This window comes from Acomys minous, assembly GCF_964271855.1.
Source record: "Acomys minous genome assembly, chromosome: 11".
Lineage (NCBI taxonomy): Eukaryota > Metazoa > Chordata > Mammalia > Rodentia > Muridae > Acomys > Acomys minous.
In genome coordinates, this window is record NC_140492.1 from 103141652 (window position 1) to 103161377 (window position 19726).

Genomic DNA, 19726 nt, shown 5'->3' on the forward strand with positions numbered 1-19726 from the left:
TTTTTTTGAGACAGGGTTTCTCTGTGTAGCCTTGGCTGTCCTGGGCTCACTTTATAGGCCAGGCTGGCCTCGAACTCAGAGAGATCCTGTCTCTGCCTCCCTGAGTGCCAGAATCATAGGCCTGTGCCTCTGTGCCTGGCTTTATGAATTTTTTTTTCCTATTCATTCATATTACATCTCAATTGTTATCCCATCCCTTGTATCCTCCCATTCCTCCCTCCCTCGCGCTTTCACCCTATTCCCCTCCCCTATGACTGAATGTTTTTAACTTTGGTTTTGGGGTGCTGGGGTTGGAGCCCAGGCTTCCGGATGCAAGGTGTGTGGAGTAGCAGAATTGGGCTCTCAGAGCCTGGTTTCTTACAGTAGTTTTCTGTCTAGCCATCCTACTGTACCCTCTTACAGAGTCTCCAGCGGATTTCTAGATAAATAGCCATATCATCTGCTGGTGGCAATCGTCCTGAGCTCCTACCTCCCAATTTGGTTTTTAACCTTATGCCTCTCTGACTTAGTGGGAATGCTTTTAATAATTTCCCTCATAAACATGATGTACCTAAAGATTTCTTCCTCAAAACTCATTCCTCAAGTCTTACCTAAAATGCTCTTTTGCTCCATTATCAGTCATGGGTAACTGTGTCAGAACCCCTAGCCCATTCTCGGAAAGGGTAAAGAAGAACCGGGCTCAGGTTAGGCAGCCCTTCTTAGTTATGGCTCCTTCGGTGGCTCTCCAGCACCACAGAGGAGACAGTGCCCTTCGTTCAGGAAGCAGCCCGGCGGCCTGCTGAGGAGACAGCAGGTCTCTTCAAGGTCTCTGTTTTATGGCTCAGGAAACTAGCAAATAATTGCCCCGCGGCTGGAGGAGAGACGAGCAGGTGAGAGTCCACAGAGCACCTGCTAGGCTCAGCCTTCCACACTCGCTCTAGCTCCAGGCTGCCTGCCGTTGTCAGTTCACTGCCATGTCAGGATCTGCGCAGTACCTCCTCAGCTCCACACAAAGCCATTTCTTCCCACTGCTCTGCGGTTCTTTTTTTTTTTTTTTTTAGACAGGCTTTCTCTGTGTAGCCTTGGCTGTTGTCCTAGACTCACTTTGGAGACCCAGGCGGGCCTCAGACTCACAGAGATCCACCTCTGCCTCTGCCTCCCAAGTGCTGGGATTAAAGGTGTGCGCCACCACCACGCCCGGCTTGCTCTATGGTTCCTATAAGAAGAAATCCCACACTCAGGGACCAAAGTGAGACCGTCTGAGCCATTTCTAATTGTCCTTTGAATTTTGTCATTGGTCCTAGACTTTTAATCATAATCCCCTTTCTTACTCGCGTACCTTCACTGGGACAATGCCGAACTGTGCAGCACAGGCTGGGGCCTGAACTCAGGGCCCTCCTCTCTCAGCCTGAATATTGAGATTTTTAAATGTGTGCCACCATGCTCCGCTAGCATCCCTTTTTAATTAAGGAACAGCAATTCGCTGTGCGTCCGTTTGCTTTCTGGCCATTCACTCCGTTTTTCCATGTTCTGGGAACTAAAGTTCTACTTTAATCCAGGCGTGCTCCATGTGGGTTCAGCTGAAATCCTGACAAGCTTTTGGTTTCAAGGTGACAGACTGCAAAACCCTAACTTGTCATTTCGCTGAAGAGCTGACATGGCTGATGTGAAAAGTCTGGCGACATCTAGCAAAGGAGATAGGGCAGTGCCCATTCGTACCTGACCTATGACCTGGGGCTTCCGCAGAAGACGGTGACTTGTGACAGTAAATGCCACCACATTTTATATTCCATCTTCTGCTTTTAATGCTCGGTGCTTTTATTTTACAGTCAGGGCAAAGGCCCCCGTGCACATCTGTGCGGCCATCTCTGGTATAGAAGGCAGGGTGGGGTGCTGGGTTTTGAGTTCATTGCCATATAATCTTTGCTCGTTCTCCAAGTAATGGCGCATGGTGTGAAGCTAATGGTGTCGGTAGCACTGTGGCATTCGCTCTCCTCAGCAGACTTCAGAGAACATTCTTGATACGTAACAACTGTGCCATTACAAAATGGGGCCGCTGCATTGCGCCTGGTCTCTAGGGCTGACGTTCCTCCTTCCTCTGTCACTTCCCCCTCAGGCTCCAGGGTGACAGGGCCTGCAGAAATGATAAGTGGTCAACCCATAGTTATTTAATGAGTGGATGAAGTGTAAAATTAAGTTCACACCGAGTGCGTGTATTAAAACAATAATTTTTATTACGGATTGCCATCCGTGTTTATTTAAAACATTTCTTTGGCTGCCAACTTAAATAAGATAAGCAATGCATCTGCCCTGGACTAATATTCTAGATAGTAGTTGGGAATTACACTGGCCGCTGTAGGACATGTGTTTTCACTAATTAACTGTAGCACAACTAGTCATTAATGGTCACATGGCTCAATTTCACCGCTCCTGCCCCCCCCCCCCTTTCTCAGTAGCTAAATATACTGCTCTCTGGAGGCCTGGTGAGGTGGTGGGTCCAGAAATAACAGCCAGGATCATTGGAGGAGTGTGTGCTGACCTTTTCCAGGCACTAGCCAGCAGAATTGCAGAACCAGCCTGCTCCCTACCCCCACGCTCCTGAGGACCGCACTATGAGTTTGGTGTTTGCCATCATGGGGTGGAGACAGGATTATATTCCATAGCGATGCTGTTTTTTGTTTTTGTTTTTGGTTTTTTTTTTTCTTGGAGACCTTCTAGGCTCCTGGTGCACTCCCTTAATCTTGGCACTCAAGAGGCAGAAGCCAGAAGAACTGTGAATTGGTTTGAGGCCGGTCTGGGCTGCGTAGAGACACTGTGTCTCTAAAGAACAAGGTTTGGGGAGGCCACTTAGTGGTAGAACACAGGCATGGGGCCCTGAGTTTGAGCCCCAGCATTGACAATAATCTAAGTTTGTTTTCTGAGTCCACGATGCATTTTTCCCCTTTTCTGGTTCTCCATGTTATTTTCCATAGCAAGTATTGAGGAGAACGTACACAGAAATCCTCTGGGGATGGGGGTGGGGGTGGGGGTAGAATCTCATTTTAATGCTTTTGGAGCACAGTCATTAACAACAGCAGCAACAACAGCAGCAAGCTCCACAGCCCGAGAATGATCTAGAACTAGGTACCTATCAGAGCGCATCTCCACTCCGGCAGCCAGGCCGATGGCAGTTCCATTAGCAAGAAGCCCACTTGCCACTCTCTTGGCCGCTCGGAATGCAGGCTGAGGAGGGAGGCCTTTGGGTTCGCATCTGTGCTCCAAGCCAGGATACCATGCAGAGTAAAGACTGGGAGAGAATTCCTGAGGGGGATTACCTCCCCCTGTATATGCTCATAGGGTATCAAGTCTCTTCTCGGTAACCTGCTGTCCTTCCTCTGAGTGCCACCAGTCATAGGGGAGGGGAATAAGGGGAAAATGGGAGGGAGGGAAGAATAGGAGGATACAAGGGATGGGATAACCATTGAGATGTAACAAGAATAAATAATTTTTTAAAAAAAGACTGGGAGAGAAGCCTAAAGTCATTGCAGCTCATTGGCAAGTCCAGAGAGCTCCACCTTCAAATCTACAGAGTTCTCTGCTTAAATGGTTGGGCCATCACAGACCACTGCCACCTGCCTTTCCCCCTTCATTTAAATGGGCAATTTAGGAATAATAGCAGCTTTGAGGACCTTGGGGGGAGGTAGCAATTAGAATTCTCTTTTCTGGCCAAGATAAGGTTTCTTTGAAAAGATACTGCCCTCTTTGAAGAGCTGCAGCTTTTGTTAACCTTGGTGGCATTGGCGAGGTCAGGTACGAAATCATCATGCATCCCAAGGCTGCCACAATTTGAGTCTGCTGATGAGATAATTGGGCTCCTTTGTACTGTAAGTAGATGTAACATCATATCTCACTTCACAACTGTCACCTCACCTGAAATCAATTAAGAAAACAACAGGTCTTCAGGGCTCATTAGCCACAAGATCACTAGTATCCTTTTTTTTCTGAAAAATTTCAAAATGGTGTCTGGTTTTGTCCTGAAGAATATTCTAGAAGACATATATTGAACAAAAAGTGACTGGAAATAGAGACAATTCAGTGAAGTAACTTTCGTAGACAACGGTAATTTAAAAAAAAAATCTGTCGGGAGGGAAGAATGGGAGGATACAAGGGATGGGCTAACAATTTAGATGTAATATGAATAAATTAATTTTAAAAATCTGTCCTGCTAAGTCCATTGATTAGAGAGGAAAGAAAATAAGTTACTTGTTGATAATGAAAGATGTCATTTCCCTACAGAAGTGAAGTATTAGTCACAGGACACTATATTCAGAATTATCTTCCTTTGCATTTAGATCTTTCTCTGGAATTAAAGGACTCCAGCTGAAAGTTACCCTTCCACCGAACGACAATTACTTCTTCTACGTGAGAGCCATCAATGCATTTGGGACAAGCGAGCAGAGTGAAGCCGCCCTCATCTCCACCAGAGGTACTTTCTGCTTAGTGCAGAGCCAGGATGTCCGGGCGTCTCCATCCCTCCCCTTCTGCCACTCAGAGGTGACACCCAAGGCAACTTCAGAAAGTTCCAGGTTGCTGTCAGTAAGAGGGTTTGTCACGAGGTCCCAAGCTTGATCCAGCATCAGGATGTTTCTTTTGCTTCTATTCTCCATAGGTTTCCAAGCTTTGCTGTGGTTGGCAATTAGTTGGGGTGCTTAAAACACTGATGTGCTGGCCACGTCCCCGGGGAATAGACTTAGTTTCTCTGGAGATGAGTGGCTGGACCATATGTGGGCTTAGAAATCTTCTCAGGTGTTCTTCGTTCACTCAGTGTGCTATAATTTATAGGTGTGGCATGTGCGCAACGATTTTCTAGTTCTGTTAGCCTTTGAACTCTGTGACAAGTTCCCAGTTTTCTTCTACTTATCCCAGTCTGTGGTTACTAACGTTTGTCAAATGGATGAACAAACAGACGAACGAACAAATGCATAATTCAAATAAATGACAAAACAGTTCAGTAACATTTGGGGCGGCGTGGGGGGGGATCCCCAGAGAGGAATGAGAAATGGGAAGGTAGCCATCATGCTGCCTTACCCTAGACCCACAGATGGTGCAAGATTGAGGGGTCACATTAAGTCACCGTGCTATGCCCTGTTTGTGATGTCGGTAGGGCCTGCCTGAGTTGTAGGAAAAGATGGGAGGGCTGCCTATCCAGGCGTGTTTTCCCACCCTCTCAGGACACTGCTTGCACATCCCGTCATCGGAGCCTCTATGGGCTATTCTGATAGGCTCCCAATTAAAATCATACTCAGATCTTTGAGCATCTTGTCCAAGTAGATATTCAGATTCAGTAGGTTCAGGGTAGGGTCTGCATTTCCAAGTGATGTGAATGCTGCAAAGAGCACGCTTTGCCTGGCATAGAACCCACCTGTGTCGGTCCACCTGCACCTGCAGCAGCAGGTGGGCTTGACCAGTGCAGGGCATCCATTAATACTTGATCATGAATGCAGTTTCAGCTGTGGATGGAAAGTACCACATTAGGACTTTTGACTTCAGGAGAGTGGGAGCCTACAGTTTGACATGGGTAGATTGGCCCAGTGCTTGGCCTTGTGACAATGTTGCATCTTTTCTTAACCACCATAGGAACTAGATTCCTCTTATTGAGAGAAACGGCTCACCCAGCTCTCCAGATCTCCTCGAACGGGACGGTGATCAGCTTCTCTGAGAGGAGACGGCTGACGGAGTAAGTAGAAGCAAGCACGGCTGGGCAGGCTGATGGTCGGCGGGAAAGGATCAGGTGGCATGTCACCTGAGTGTGTTCTTGGTTTAGCTGAGCTTGCTCAGTCATGGAGCGAATATAAATACGTGTGCGGCAGGGACCGCTCACTGTGAGGTGTGCAGTGGCACATATCTCTCACTACTCGGGAGCAAGTGTCAACGTTTTTATTGGGACCATAAGCGCAGATGGTTTTGGTAGAAATGCTGGCCGCTTTAAGGTGTTATCTCTGGTTCAGTGAAAAACAGAATCCAAGAACGGTTCCTGTTATTTTCAATAGCAAACCAGGTAGCAACCACTTGCGGGGGGGTCAGGATAGCTTATCGAGCTTTTAGTTCTGGCCACGGAATCTTCAGGAGCTCCCACAAAAGGTAGTGACACCAAAGAAAACAGGAACCAAAAGTATCTCTGTCTGTCTGTCTGCCTCTCTCTCTCTCTCTCTCCTCTCTCAGCTATTTATTTTGAGAGTCGAAGTGGCCAAATGGGAGAGAGAATGGGCAAAGCTTTTGAGACACATGCTTCAGAGGACACTGATAGGCCCAGGTGTAGGCTGGGGAAGCATTCGCCCCAGTCCCTGGCGACCCGCACACACTCTGGTCCTATCCTGATGCTCAACTGTACGCTGCCAGAGTTTAGTTAGGTGTTCCTAGTTTCTGGAAATGGCTCAGAATCTCTGATCTGTATCCATGCGGCTGTTGACCCACCATATAATCACGAGTAGTTGCTGAATAGCAGCCCTGTTTTACAACTCTTTGAGTCCCCAGAATCTAGCATGGGGACTGAAACACTCACTGTAGGTGCTAAAAATATGCTCGTTCATGGATTGTGAATATAAGTTTTAAAAATGGTTGTAGAATAGATGGGGTAGGGCTGGTAAGGTGCTCAGTGGCTAAGAGAACCTGCCACTCTTGCCAGAGACCCGGGTTCTTAGCACTCACATTGGGCCAGCCCACAACTGCCAGAAACTCCAGCTCCTTGGGAACTGATGTCCTCTTCTGGCCTCTCTAGGCACCTTCACTTGGGTTCACGTATCCACACATAGTCAGTCACATAACAACACATACACATCATTTAAAAAAATGAATCTTAAAAAATATAGATGGGGCTGGGTGTGGTGGCACATGCCTGTAATCCTAGCACTTGGGAGGCAGAAGCAGGTGGATCACTGTGAGTTCCAGGCCAGCCTGGTCTACAAGTGAGTCCAGGACAGCCAAGGCTACACAGAGAAACTCTGTCTTGAAAAAAAAAAACAATATAAATCTATATATCTCTATCTATCTTTCTATCTATCTATGGAGAGAGAGAGAGACAGACAGACACACACACACACACACACACAGAGATGAGATTTCAATAATAATAATAATAATAATGATAATAATAATAATAATAATAATAGAGAAATAGACTGGATAGTTTGGAGTCACAAGAGTTCATAGATGCTATCTGATGGAAACTGGGATGTACTTTATAGAATTTTGTTTATTTATCATCAGTGTGAAAACTAGTTCATAAATATCAGCAACCCTGGCTTTGCTCCAGGGAGTGAGGGCTTGTCAGTTGGCACCTCTCTGAAATAAAGTTATTGGCTAAAGACAAAGAACAAGTGAAATGCATTTACTTGCATTAATCATTTTCTCATTCTTCAAGGGTGAGAGAGAGAGTGCTGACTGAATATTAATGTTATGAAGTTAAAAATGCCTCCTTGCTGTATCAGCCATTTTTCAGCAAAACCAAGCAACCTGTGCAAACAAGGTCACTTGTCCATAGTTGAAAGTGGCTGGGCCCATTTCACTGTGCTCTTTCTCAGAATAGCTACGGTCAGGCAAAAAGAGGCCTTGAACTCACCTTCCTCAGGCAAGTACAGTCATGAAGACTGTGGCGCCTCCCCAAAGCCACTGGTCACGAAACTTGGTTGCCGACTCTTACGGCATCTAAAAGCTGTGTCCCATCGGGTCACTGTCCCAAGGAAGGCCAGCACATACTGAAACTCAGTTCTAGATGGTTTGAAGGCCTGAGCTCGACTGTACACACCTGTAATCCCAGCATCCAGGTGGCCGAGGCAAGTGGATCACATGGTTTAAGGCCAAGTTGAGCTACATAGTGAGCCCGTGTGTCAAAAATACAAAACGTGAAAGGTTTTAGAGATTGCATTTTGGAATTTTGCAGGTTTTAGAAGAAGAAAACGTTGTGAGCCGGCCTCTGTTATAACTCCTCCCATTCCCCCAAGGTCAGAGGTTATAGCGTTTCCTTCCCTTCTTGTCATTACATGAGTCATTTCCTGGTTCCCAGACCCCCTGAGACACAGGGGTGCATGCTTTTGGACAGTGGACATATGTCAACTGCATGCTGGAAGTTGGTTAATCCTGGAGCAATCTGGCCAGGATCAGGAGCATAAGCAGCAGATGGTGTCTTCAGTCAGTTGCCAGCAGTTTCTGAAGATAGACCCCCCCCTTCCTGGAGAGCATGTAAGGTTGATGCTCGTGAGGTACAGACTGGTGATCCCCGTGATAAGCTTCATCTGGTCCACTCTGCTTACAGGATCCCCTCCGTGCTGGGCGAGGAGCTGCCTGCCTGTGGCCAGCATTACTGGGAAACAACAGTCACAGACTGTCCGGCCTATCGACTTGGCATCTGTCCCAGCTCAGCCGTGAGGGCTGGCGCCCTGGGACAAGGGGAGACATCGTGGTACATGCATTGCTCCGAGCCACAGAGGTGAGCTGGGGCCCTGATACTACTAACTTAACCCAAAGATCACCACAGTGTCTAGGCAGGGACCTCTGAGAGGCCTAATGAGCAGCCTCCCAGCTCCATGCCCAAGTTCCAAACAAGTGGGACAGCAACAGTAAAGGGTGTGGGAGCTAAAGCATCACCCCGAGTACCACAGAAACTAGGCAAGAGGAAGCCTTACATCAACCTCATTACCGGCGACTTAGCCAACCAGGGCTAAGGCAGGGCCAGCCTTCCTGCTCTGTGGGGCACAGTTGGTCTCTAGAGAGGCAGGGGATGGTGTGTGTCCCCTCATAGCCACAACAAAGAGATGAGAAGACAAAGTCTCTGGCACTTTCCTCTTCTAACCTCATTCCAAGAGGACAGAAGCATCACACTAGTGCTCAGGGGGCTTCCTCTACAGAGAAGGAACTGGCAGGAGTGAGAAAGAGGGGGCCCCCCCAGCTCTCTGCCCAGCATTTGCTTATAACAGTCACTGGCACACCTGATCCCATGCTCGCTTCTTGTAAATAAAGTTTTATTAGAAAACAGTCATGTTCACTTTTTAATGTATTGTCTGTGACTACCTTTGCACTAACAATGGCAGATTGGGCAGAGACTGAATAGCTGTCACATGCCAAGATTTTTTTTTTATCTGTCTCTTTATACGTAAGTTATTTGCCAAACCCTGGCTTCTGTTATTCACATTGTTTGGTGGGTGAATATTCAAACCGTTAGCCGGTGTTGGTCTCGAGGGCTCAGGCCAACATGGCGTGATTTCAGTATGCCTACAGGATGGGTCTGGTTTGGGGTCCTGGCTTTACCCTTGATTCTGCCTCCTATTGGTTATACTCTCTCTGAGTTGGTTTAGCCCTTGGAGCAGTTCCTTATGTGATTCTCATGCTTGGTAGGGTGGAGGCCTGGCCTGCTCCCTTTTGGGGTCATAGGAACACACACAATCAGAGACAAGGAAAGAGCTGGCATTGTAATATGTCCCCCAAGTCGCAGACAATATTCACATGCAAGACTTTAGGAAGGAAGCTGCCTTTCGGGTGCTCCCACATCTCAGCAGAGGCCCCCCCAGACTGGGATTTTGCACATCTTCAGCTGCACACTCTCCCCACGTTCTGCCTGACAGTTTTGATTCTCTGAGGTGGCTCATAAGGATGCCGTCTCCAAGTGCTATTTAAAGTCGCATCCCATCAAGTTAGAGCAATTACGATGAATTGATATTCAGTGCCGAGCTGAGCTCAAGGAGTCAGCCCTAGGCCAGAGTTTAAAATCATTTAAACCTGGAGTTTACAGTTAGGAGCTCATGGGGGCCCAACATAGGCATTGATTCGATTTAAAAAAAAAAAAATTCTTCGAGGGCTAGGAAGATGGTTTGGTGGGTGAAGGCGCTTGCCGTGCAAGCCTGGCCAACCTGAGTCAATCTCTGGGATCCACAGTAAAAGGAGAGAACCAACTGCCCAAAGCTGTGCTCTGACCTCCAGTGTCCCCTCTGGCACACATGCATAGGAGTGTCCCACATTCCTAGGACTTACTTTGTAGAAAGCAGAACTGTATATTATGTGACAAGTCCTAGCTACAACCTGGGGCTTTGGTTCTTTCAGGCCCAGGGTGAGCTTCCGGGAGGCAGATAGACCCACCTTTGTGCTCACAGCACAGAGGCCAGTCTCCATTGCCTTTATTTCACGCTCTGATGGTGCCACGCGAGGCCTCTGTGGCCTTTAGGATTGCGGCAGAGTGGCGCAGCACGAACGCCTGTGTTTCTGTTTTCAGTGACTTTAAACCAGCGCTGTGACTTTTGATTGAACTGAGACATGAAGATGGTCATGAGAGATAGCAGGGGGTCCGTTCCTGGTTCTTCCCAGCTTTGCTGTCCTGGTTCAAGGCCATCCGCATCCTTTATCAGCCTCGCTGTACTCGTGCTGTCTGTGTCTAAGCTGCCCTGCCTGCCACAACTAGAGTGTGTTTTATAACCATTATTTCATCACATCTCTTCCTTTAAAAAGAATAAAATGATAATCTATAAATATCTCAGGTAGTATCAGAACTTGGGGTGGAGGGGCACTTATAGGACTCAGTGAAAAAGGGGGACACCAGAAAGTAGTGACCAGTCTAGGGGACGAGAATCCCAGAGGAAAGTTGTCTCCAGTGTAAAAGGGGGTCCAGCAGAGCTTTGATCAGCTCGTGTTCAGGGCAATGGGAGGCCCAGGGTACTCAGAGTCAGGCTTCCGGATGATTCATATTTGAATAGAAACCAGCCGTCCCAAACAGGAACAGGTAAAAACTAGGCATAGCCGTGGGGTGGGGTCATGCCTGAGCAAGACTAGGGAAAACCAACTCTGGCAGAGAGATGTTTTGTTTGGGCTCAGGGTTTCTTTCTCCAGTTCCTTGGCCTGGTTGCTTTTGGGCCCGTGATGGCACATTAGACCATGGTAGGGACAATACACGGCAGAGGAAGACAGTTTGTCTCATCAAGGCCACTGAGCAAAAAGAAAGAGAAAGGGATGAAGGGCTCGCGACCCACTTCAGAGGGCTTCCCGGTGTCTAAGGAACCCTTCCTGAGGAACCCACCGTCTCCCTCGGCACAGGCTGGGTGACCTGGGTATGGTCACATGGGCCTGAGAGGATGAAGGTCTGTGATCACCACATGCATCCCACTTAAGAGTTCCATGAGGGTCTCTTTTCCTCCGGCGCGCCACCGACGATCCAGTTGTCATTATGGGCCGCCGCCCTGCCCGGTGTTACCGGTATTGTAAGAACAAGCCGTATCCAAAGTCTCGTTTCTGCCGGGGTGTCCCTGATGCTAAAATCCGCATCTTTGACTTGGGACGAAAAAAGGCAAAAGTTGATGAATTCCCACTTTGTGGCCACATGGTGTCAGATGAATATGAACAACTCTCTTCTGAAGCGCTGGAAGCTGCCCGTATCTGCGCCAACAAATACATGGTGAAGAGTTGTGGCAAGGATGGCTTTCATATTCGAGTGAGACTCCACCCTTTCCATGTCATCCGAATCAACAAGATGTTGTCCTGTGCTGGGGCTGACAGGCTCCAGACAGGTATGTGTGGTGCCTTTGGGAAACCCCAGGGCACAGTGGCCAGGGTTCACATTGGCCAGGTCATCATGTCCATCCGCACTAAGCTGCAGAATAAGGAGCATGTGATTGAGGCTCTGCGTAGAGCCAAGTTCAAGTTCCCTGGCCACCAGAAGATCCACATCTCAAAGAAGTGGGGCTTCACCAAGTTTAATGCAGATGAGTTTGAAGACATGGTTGCTGAGAAGCGGCTCATTCCTGATGGCTGTGGGGTCAAATATATTCCCAATCGTGGTCCCCTGGACAAGTGGAGAGCCCTGCATTCCTGAGGAGGGCTTCCCTTGTGATGATCTTCTGTACCCTACCAAATCATGTTCAGTAATAAATCTCACAGCCAGTAAAAAAAAAAAAAAAAAAAAAAAAAAAAAGAGTTCCATGAGGAATGTTGAGCTAGGGAGGAAACAGCAGAAACAGGTTCCATGGGACTGATGGAGTCAAGGCTCTTACCTCCATATTAGGGACTGCTTTGGAATTGACTGGTGATTGGCTGTTTGGGAATAGGGACTTTCCAAGCCACACGTGTTGGACATAAGTTCATTGGGCCATTCAGAACCCTGTAGACCAGTTGGCTCTTAACCTGAGGGTCATGACCCCCTGGGGGTCATCACTTAAGATCACTGGAAAACACAAGTATTTACACTGTGATTCATAACAATAACACAATTACAGTTATGAAGTAGCAATGAAATAATTGTATGGTTGGGGGTCACCACAACATGAGGAACTGTATTAAAGGGTCACAGCATAAGGAAGGTGAGAACCACAGATTTAGGCCTGTCTTGTACAATGGTATGGCTGAAAATCAGAATTTTATACATTATTAAATGTTCATTTTGCTTTGAGTGGGCAGATGCAGTTAGTGACTACTTGAGACTGGCTGGTCTCTATTCAAACAAGAATCACCCAGAAACTCAAGTCTTAATACCTTTGTGACCTCGGAACTGCTGAGCCTGGGGTCTCGGTCACCTAGAATACACTGCCCGGACCTATTGTCAGTGTCCCATGTCCTGTCCCATTGCCAGGCAGATGGCAATGGCACTTTCCCACAGCCTTGCCTGTTCTGGCTTGTTCTTCTTCTGCTGCTCCCTCTACTAAGCTTTCTCCCTCCTCTTCTCATCCATTCCCGATGGCCTAGTGTGAGCTGGTCTAACTCCCCGACCCCAAGAGGGCAGAGAGAGAAACAGGCACACAGACATGCCCATGCAACACATGTGAAAGTGTTTGTGTTGGGGAGAGACTGAAGGCAACGTCCTTCGGCTGGAAGGGCGCTGAAAACTTAGAGATAAAAGAGGAAATCGGTTTGGGTGGGGTAGGTAGGGCTTATTCAAAGCTTGAAGTTGGCAAAAAAAAAAAAAAAAAAAAAAAAAAAAAAAAAAAACAACCAAAAAAAACCCTAATGGCATTGCTCTTGAACTTCCTAAAGGCCCTTATGTAAGTTGCCTATACATCTTTAAAACTGTAAAAAATTAATACGTTGTATGGAAGGCAAGCCCACAGTACTGTTTAAATACATGGCAGCCTCAAAAGAGCTTTATTCAAAAGAATGACACACCATGAATGCTGCACTTAAAACATGTGGGCAGCTGGGAAAGATAGAACGTTGGAGAAAAATTACAAAGGAGGCATTTGCTGGTTATTCTGGGACTGCCCTCTAATACAGAAGGCGCACAATGATTAAAACGCGCCTCTGCTGGGATGAGCTGCGCCGTTTAGAATTTGGAAGGACTCCCTCCGCCAAAAGTACCTGGGGCAACATTATTGCAACTTGTCACTGTGAACTGATGTGGAGAGAAAAGTGAGACCTCGATTCTTCCTGATCAAATCTTCAGGATTTCCAAAAATTTTAAAAATTGAATTTCCCAAGATTTAAAAAATCTGAATTTCCCATTCTGTTTCGTTTCAGATACACATTTTCCTACAGTGGCACTGTGAGCGAGGTCCATGCGACCGAGCGTCCAGCCAGAGTGGGCATTCTGCTGGATTACGCCAACCAGAGGCTTCTATTTATAAACGCCGAGAACGAGCAACTGCTCTTCATCGTGAGGCACAGGTTCACCGAGGGAGTGCACCCCGCCTTTGCCCTGGAGAAGCCTGGGAAATGTACCCTGCATCTGGGCTTAGAGCCCCCGGATTCTGTCAGGCACAAGTGATCCTGGGCGTTCAGGGTTTATAAGAGTAAGAATTCAAGTTTGGGGTAGAGTCTCTCTCTCTCTCTCTCTCTCTCTCTCTCTCTCTCTCTCTCTCTCTCTCTTCTCTCTCTCTCTCTCTCGCACTGTACATTATTCAGAAAGTCTCCCACACACCTGCACTAAGGATAGCTACAGGTGCCACTGTCGGTGTGCGAGGAAAACCAGGGACACGGTGACTTTATGGTGCAGGGTGGGGAGGGTGGAAATGCAGCCCCCCACCCTTTGGTTCACAGTTCAAGTTGTTTCCTAAAAATCAGAGGATTTTTACTTGACCTGGGAACCAAAACCAGAGCAGGGGACTTCTGCCTGCTGTGTCTGGAGCTAGGTCAGAGGGGAGAGATGGTTGTGCTGCTAGCGCATCTCCTGTGACAAAGAGACATCGACTTCTTCTACAAGAAGATGTCACCTTGCTTCACTAGAAGATAATGAACCCTAGTCATTAGACAAAATGTTTTAGCTGATCTAAATTTACAATGAATTCTTCTATTATCACGTATGCTGTAGAATGTGAGGTGCACTTGTCTAAAGCTTCAAATGTAGAAAAGTGCTAGATATCAGAGATGTCCATTTTGTTAAATAAATGGCTAGAATCTTACAAAATACAGTCTACTGTGGGAACTCATTGCACGTGGCTTATCAGGCCAGCATCTCTAGACCAGGACACCGTGGAGAGAAAATGCCCGTCACGTTCCAGGGGGCGGAGCTCCGTTGCTTCTCATGCAACCGTTTAGTACACAGATTTTCTTTTTAAATAAAAATGCTCTTAGTCCATCGAGCCTGTGTAGTTGTTCATAAAGCCAACCATTAGGAGCTGTGCATCTCTTTATGGGAAAAAATGTGCTTGCTTGTTTTTTAGATATTGTCCTGTAAGTTCTCATACTCTTCCTAGTTTGCTGAATCTTGAAGTCATGTTGAATGTGATGTGAGTGGTTTAATCATAGTTAAGATTTTATTTTAGTATTATACACTGGTATCTTCGATTTCTCCCTCCCTCCCTCCCTCCTGTCCTTTCTTTTTAAAAAAATAGCAGCTGGAGAGATGGCTCAGAGATTAAGAGCACTGGCAGTTCCTCCAAAAGTCCTGAGTTCAATTTCCAGCAACCACATGGTGGCTCACAACCATCTGTAATGAGATCTGGTGCCCTCTTCTGGCATACAAGTGTACATGGAGGCAAAATACTGTACACATAAATAAAGTTTAAAAAAAAGATATAAAAATTTAAAAAACAAACAAACAAACAACAACAAAAACAATGAAAGGAAAATGAAAAGTAGGATCTCACTATGTAATCCTAGCTAGCTTGGAATTCACTATGGAGACCAGGCTAGCTTCATACTCAGAGACCTGCCTGCCTCTGCCTCATGAATGCCGGTATCAGAAGCATGCACTTCAGTTCAGTCATTTTCTTGACTTGAGAAATAACATTTTACTTATTTTTTATACATTCTAAAATATGGGTTTTTTGTTGTTGTTGTTGTTGTTGTTGTTGTTGTTTTCTTTTTGAGACAGGGTTTCTCTGTGTAATCTTGGCTGCCCGAGACTTGCTTTGTAGACCAGGCTGGCCTCAAACTCACAGCGATCCGCCTGTTTCTGCCTCCCAAGTGCTGGGACTACAGGTGTGCACCACCACACCCACCTAAGATATATTTTTAATAGCTAAACAACTCAGTCTGGATCTGCAGGTGCCCTGTAGAGCCCCTGAAAGCCCTTGTCCCCTCTTTTTCTAATTAGAGCTGCTGTCACCAAGATGGTTGGCTCTTGGTGAAACTGGAGGACCATTCTGCTGCCTGGAGTGAATGTAAAAACTTCACCTTTTTTCAAGATTTGAAAGTGTTGGCCTTGGGTTCTGACTGATGAGCCACCAAGTGTTTCTTGGTTTTTGTTTTTACTTTTTTTCCCCCCCAGTGAGTATGTAATGTAGCTTAAAGACAATACCGGGATAAGCAATCACAGGGACTTTAGAATTTGTAGTCTGTTTGGGTTTCTCCAGTCGACCTAAAACCTAGCTTTGCCTGTTCAGACAGAAGGAGATGCCCAGGAAGGGCAATCAAGGAAGTAGACAAGGAGAGATGGAAACTCTGATGGTCTGGGGTCACTTTAGTTGGAGGTCCCTCTAGAAGCTGCATGAAACAGGGGAGGCATGGGCGTGCAACAGACTTCAGCAGGTGGAAGGCTTCCTGAAGGCACTTCATACGTGAAATCACATGCTGCTCTGACATGCGTGGCAGATTGTCTTGGCATCGGTAAAGGAGGTTATGAGAGAAGAAGAAAAATAATGCTGTGGTTTCTCTCTCTCTCTCTTTCTCTTTCTCTCTCTCTCCTCCTTCCCTCCCTCCCTCCCTCCTTCTCCCCCTCCCTCTCCATTTATACTTAGCAGCCTTGAGTGGGCATAGTCTTTATCGAAACGACAGCCAAGTAGAACTGCTCCTGTTGTTTTTTGGGAGCACCCCCCTATAGCCCAGCAGAGCCAAAGTATTGTCATCCCTAACTTCACACACCAACACAAATGCTTTAAAGAATAGACACCAACACTTTGAAATGGGCAGCATTCTTCAGATCTCATGGATTTCTGAAGCCCCTTCTCAGCCCACGGTGTTCGTCACCTACAGATCAACACATGTCCAGGTGCTGAGAGAACCCTTGAGCACCCAGCTGTTGATGCTCACAGAACAGCTTTATTTCCGGTAAAGGTATATGTTATAGCTAGACATAGGAACGCTTTCTGCCATGGAGGTCCTGACATCTTACGTGTAGCGTATTTATCCCTCCGCTGTTTGGCCTTGCAGTTTCTACCTTGTCTCCAGGGTTACGCTATCGCTGCTGTGGTATCTGAAGCTGTGGGACCAGGAAGCTCAAGTCTTGTATGTGGTAGTGATGGTGGGTTGGAGTGAGACTGGCTATATGACTAGCCCTAACCTTTGAAACTCAGCTTTCTGACTGTCCTATGCTCCCCCCCCCCCAAAAAAAAACCAAGGGCAAATTATATATCCAGCGATTATTGCTGAGTTGTGCTGATAGGCCAAGACACTGGGTTCTGAAATGACCAGTGGCTACAAGGCTGTAGAATATCACTTGTTTTCAGATGTTGGGGTTCCTGGCGTTGCGCAAGGGTCAGGAGCTCTGCAGAGATGCATGTGCTCAATTAAGAGGGCCTGAGCTCTTGCTGGGAATGTGTGGTCCTGCGGTCCTGAGCCCAGCCACTGAGGTGTTTCAATAACACGCTCAGTAAGATCAACACAAGGGCACGGTGGTTAGCACACTTGCTGCTGAATCCGACGGCCTTCCTGAGTTTGTTCCCAAGAATCCACAGGGTGGAAGAAGAGAACCAATAAAAGCCAACTCAAACAAGCCAACAAACCAGCAAACCCCCGAAGCTGTGCTGTGCACTTGCAAGGCTGGTCGTGGCTTAATAAGTGAATTAAAAAGCAAGCAAGCAGACAAAAAACAAAAAAACAAAAAACAAAACAAAAACAAAAACAAAAACAAAACCACAACAGACCCCTGCTTTGGGATCTAGATGGATGGTTTGAAACTATGTTTGGTGTGTGGGAGGGCATTCCACAGAGATGCCTGGAGCCCAGCATGACATCTGATGGGAAAGCCAGGTGGCCATGAGTCTAAAACCCATCCAGTTTCTCAGCTTACTCGTTACGTTTTAATACATTGTGTTAATACATTTGATAAGAGGGCATCTATGGTTAAGTATCTGGTTACATCCTCTGTTGACCCAGGGTGATGCAGGAGCCTTTATTGTCCCATTCTTTAGTGGACCCACCCCTGTCTAGGCTAATTCAGATACAACACTGACCACAGGAAGTTCTGCCTCCCAGCACAAATTTCTGGATTTCCTGTCCATGATTACATTTCCCTCTGATTCATCTTCTGCTTCCGGGTCTCTCTCTCCTCGCCCCTGGCCGTTTCATCTCTACTTCATTTTTCCTAGGACCATTTGGTCAGTATTGCACCCCCCAAACATGGAATGGTGCCTTTGAGTATCTTACTGGGCATTAACACAAGGCTGTGCTTGACATAACTCAGATTAAGACTTGGGGCTATGCCGGGCGTGGTGGCACATGCCTTTCATTCCAACCCTCGGGAGGCAGAGGCAGACAGATCTCTGTGAGTTCGAGGCCAGCCTGGTCTCCAAAGTGAGTCCAAAGTGAGTCCAGGACAGCCAAGCCTACACAGAGATACCCTGTCTCGAAAAACAAAGCAAAACAAAACAAAACAAAAGATTTGGGGCTATAATCTGGGCATCATGGTTCATACCTTTAACCCCAGCACTTGGGAGGCAGAAGCCGTCAGATCTCTGAGAGTTTAAAGCCAGAGTGGTCTACATAGTGAGTTCCAGGACATCCAGAGAGACCCAATATTGGGGGAAGGGAGAACTTGGAGCCATTAGGGGGCATTTTCAAAGAATACAAAACCCAGCTGAAGCATTACCTTTGTTCCTAGGCCCTTCTGATCGCCGGGCCTTCCTGCTGCAGCAAACAGACTGGCCCCTCTACCCTTAACTTTGTTTCTTTACACTTCTAGCTTCTGCTCCCTAGAGTTTCTTTTTTTTAGGTCAGACAGTGGAACTAGAAAACGTCAAAATGTGGAAGCCTCTCAGTAGAATAGACATCTTTTGTAACAGTCTGAGAGCAAACTATGCCTTCTTTGTCTCTGCCTCTTTTATCTCGCACAAGTCCTGAGCATCTCAGAACTAAAAGATGCATTAGAGCAATTCGTCAAACTCAGGGACATTCCTCTACCCAAGATGGATTTGGCCATCTCCTCTTAAATGGCTCAGAATCCCCTCCTTGGCCTCCTTTAGTGGTTTTCACAGAATCAAAGATTGATTAAGAAATCTCTTCCCGGCCAAGTGGACCTCCCGGGCTGTGTTGAGCTACCCCGATACCATGAAGGACTTCACTCCTTGGAAGACTTCAGAGAGAAGCGACAGTCTGACTGACTGTGCGTGTCTTCAGGGATCACCATTGGGCGGTGAGGAGATGAGGAAATAAAGGACAGACACACTGACACTTACACAGAAGTTGGTATCTGGTGGGCTGTGCTTGCTCTGGTGGAGGGCACCCACTGCAACAGCAGCCTGGAGCTTTAGCCTGTTCACTTAATACATCAGAATCAAGGAGGCGGCTTTATTGCATATGGTTCAATGCGGGTATGGGTTTAGCTGGTTTCTGTGGGAAGTCTCTGTAGGAGAGCAGTCACCTGGAGGAAACAGCTGTGGCTGCGTTTTACACACACACACACACACACACACACACACACACACACACACACTCTGCCAACATCGGCGCTTGATGTGGAGGAAGGGTCTGCCATCCCTCTGAGCCTCAGAACCTCACTTGGGGAAGGTGTTGGCACTCCCGTGGTCTGAAGTGTTGGCGTCCTTGACATGGCTGTACCCATGGCAATAATACATACTTACTCAGGACTTCATCTGCTCCTAGGTTCACTTCAAGCCCTCCTCCACCTCCTGCCACAGCCTTCAAGAGCCAACATGTTGTTTTGATAGTCAAAATCTTTAGGGGAAGTAGGTGAAATAACTACAAAAGAAGGGAAAAGGGAAACAGGGGAAGGAAAGCCAGTTAGTTCATGTAACGCATTTACTAACGCTTATTGTGGTGGTGGCAGTGGTCATTACATCAGAGATTGAGCTTTTTAAGTGTGTGTGTACCGTGTCTCTCAGTATTAAACAGAAATTTCCTAAAGGCCCCCTGGGCTGGCCTTTGCCAAGTCTCAGCTCCTACAGACAGGGAGGGATGAAAAGGCAGACATTGTCTCTCTCAGCTCTGTCCAGGAACCCTGTGGCCCTGTTCAGGCTTCAAAAGGACCAGCCCCACCCCCACCACCCCCTGCCTGGTTGCTTTAGAACCCCTGGAGAAGCTAAGCTCTACCATTGTATCCGGGCCACCTGTGTACTGAACGCCCTGCCCACCCTCCCTGACAAAGCGGCACCACCAAAGATGGAGAAACGGAGACACAAAGCCT

The 19726-nt window shown here is 47.1% G+C and overlaps 2 protein-coding genes across 3 annotated transcripts in view; both read left to right on the forward strand.

The window, feature by feature from the left end:
- The window catches only part of CMYA5 (cardiomyopathy associated 5), a 119237-nt gene that overhangs the window by 84006 nt on the left and 15505 nt on the right, over positions 1 to 19726 (forward strand). Inside the window, exons 10-13 of one of the 2 annotated variants that reach the window (XM_084800654.1) lie at positions 4311 to 4444; positions 5596 to 5695; positions 8270 to 8443; positions 13444 to 13715. In XM_084800654.1, the coding sequence (XP_084656780.1) occupies positions 4311 to 4444; positions 5596 to 5695; positions 8270 to 8443; positions 13444 to 13690 (655 nt within the window). In that variant the 3' untranslated portion in view covers positions 13691 to 13715. Of the gene's footprint in view, positions 1 to 4310; positions 4445 to 5595; positions 5696 to 8269; positions 8444 to 13443; positions 13735 to 19726 lie in introns of those variants that run through there. The other variant, XM_084800653.1, reaches the window with a different exon arrangement.
- On the forward strand, positions 11124 to 11908 carry LOC311608525 (large ribosomal subunit protein uL16-like). Its single transcript, XM_084801048.1, has one exon. It carries the CDS (start codon positions 11165 to 11167, stop codon positions 11807 to 11809), a length of 645 nt encoding a protein of 214 aa, XP_084657174.1. The 5' UTR covers positions 11124 to 11164; the 3' UTR covers positions 11810 to 11908.